Source organism: Sinocyclocheilus anshuiensis, unplaced genomic scaffold (genome assembly GCF_001515605.1).
Source record: "Sinocyclocheilus anshuiensis isolate Anshui unplaced genomic scaffold, SAMN03320099.WGS_v1.1 scaffold1716, whole genome shotgun sequence".
Taxonomy (NCBI): Eukaryota; Metazoa; Chordata; class Actinopteri; order Cypriniformes; family Cyprinidae; genus Sinocyclocheilus; species Sinocyclocheilus anshuiensis.
The window spans coordinates 120343-121314 of NW_015558645.1; the positions used below are offsets into that span (position 1 = coordinate 120343).

Genomic DNA, 972 nt, shown 5'->3' on the forward strand with positions numbered 1-972 from the left:
AATTAATTCTAAAATAATATATTTAATTAATTTGAGCAATGAATCAATTTAAATACTCTGATTCAGTGATACATTTCAAAATTATGATATCTCTAAAAGTCAACTGCACCCGTTTAGAGCAAATACAAAAGGCTGAAAAATATTGATATACATATATTTTGATATAGTTTTATATATTTTTCTTAAATTATATCACCCAAATAGTGATTATAATTATAAAACAAAATAATTGGGAAATTTGCGCCTCTTCCAAATCCAACTGAGCTATAAGGCAGAACGTCACTTCCAGATAAGTGACTAGCATGACACAACAGTGACTAGCTGGCCTTTGCCTGCTGCTTAATTCACGGTTTGGGACGTTTCTGTGAGGTTCTTACCCAGAACTTTACGAGGAAGAAAGCGTTAGCCGGTCCTTTCTCAAACAGCTCCTTCAGCCCTCCTTTCTTCTCTGGGAATTTGTCGTAAATTTGCCGTACATCCACGGCCTCGAGGTACGGATCGCTAAACGTGGGGTTGGACTGACCGATGTGAACAAACAGGTGCTTGTTGACCTGTAAAACCAAAATGCCTGCAAGTATAAGTCCGTTTGATCAATATGAGCATTAGTGATGAATCGGTGAAGAACTCACAGTCTCTGGATCCTGAGGTTGCTCCAGGAAAGCGGAGAACTCCAGCATGCGCAGGTTGGAGCTGGCAATGCTGCGGCCCTGCCAGGACACCGACAGACCCGAAGCGCTTTCATAACCTGAGGAAGCCATCACCACCAATATAGACCTTAATATTGTACGCAGTTCAAATCAGGTGTAGCTGCTAATGGTACAGACCTGCTATAGGAGGAGGACTGGTGGCCTGCATGATGAAGTTTTGCTGAGAAAAAGGCTTGATGCTGTTTGGAAAAGACATATTTGTGACCCTGGAGCACAAAAGCAGTCTTAAGTCGCTGGGGTATATTTGTAGCAGTAGCCAAAAATA

General features: G+C 41.3%; 1 protein-coding gene across 1 annotated transcript in view; it reads right to left on the reverse strand.

Moving 5' to 3' along the window:
* LOC107680938 (transcriptional enhancer factor TEF-3-like) overlaps nucleotides 1–972 on the reverse strand; it is a 16456-nt gene that overhangs the window by 5489 nt on the left and 9995 nt on the right. Inside the window, exons 6-8 of the mRNA XM_016477033.1 lie at nucleotides 825–913; nucleotides 630–745; nucleotides 378–551 (exon numbers count right to left, since the gene is read on the reverse strand). Coding sequence (XP_016332519.1) covers nucleotides 378–551; nucleotides 630–745; nucleotides 825–913 — 379 coding nt within the window. The remainder of the gene's footprint in view (nucleotides 1–377; nucleotides 552–629; nucleotides 746–824; nucleotides 914–972) is intronic.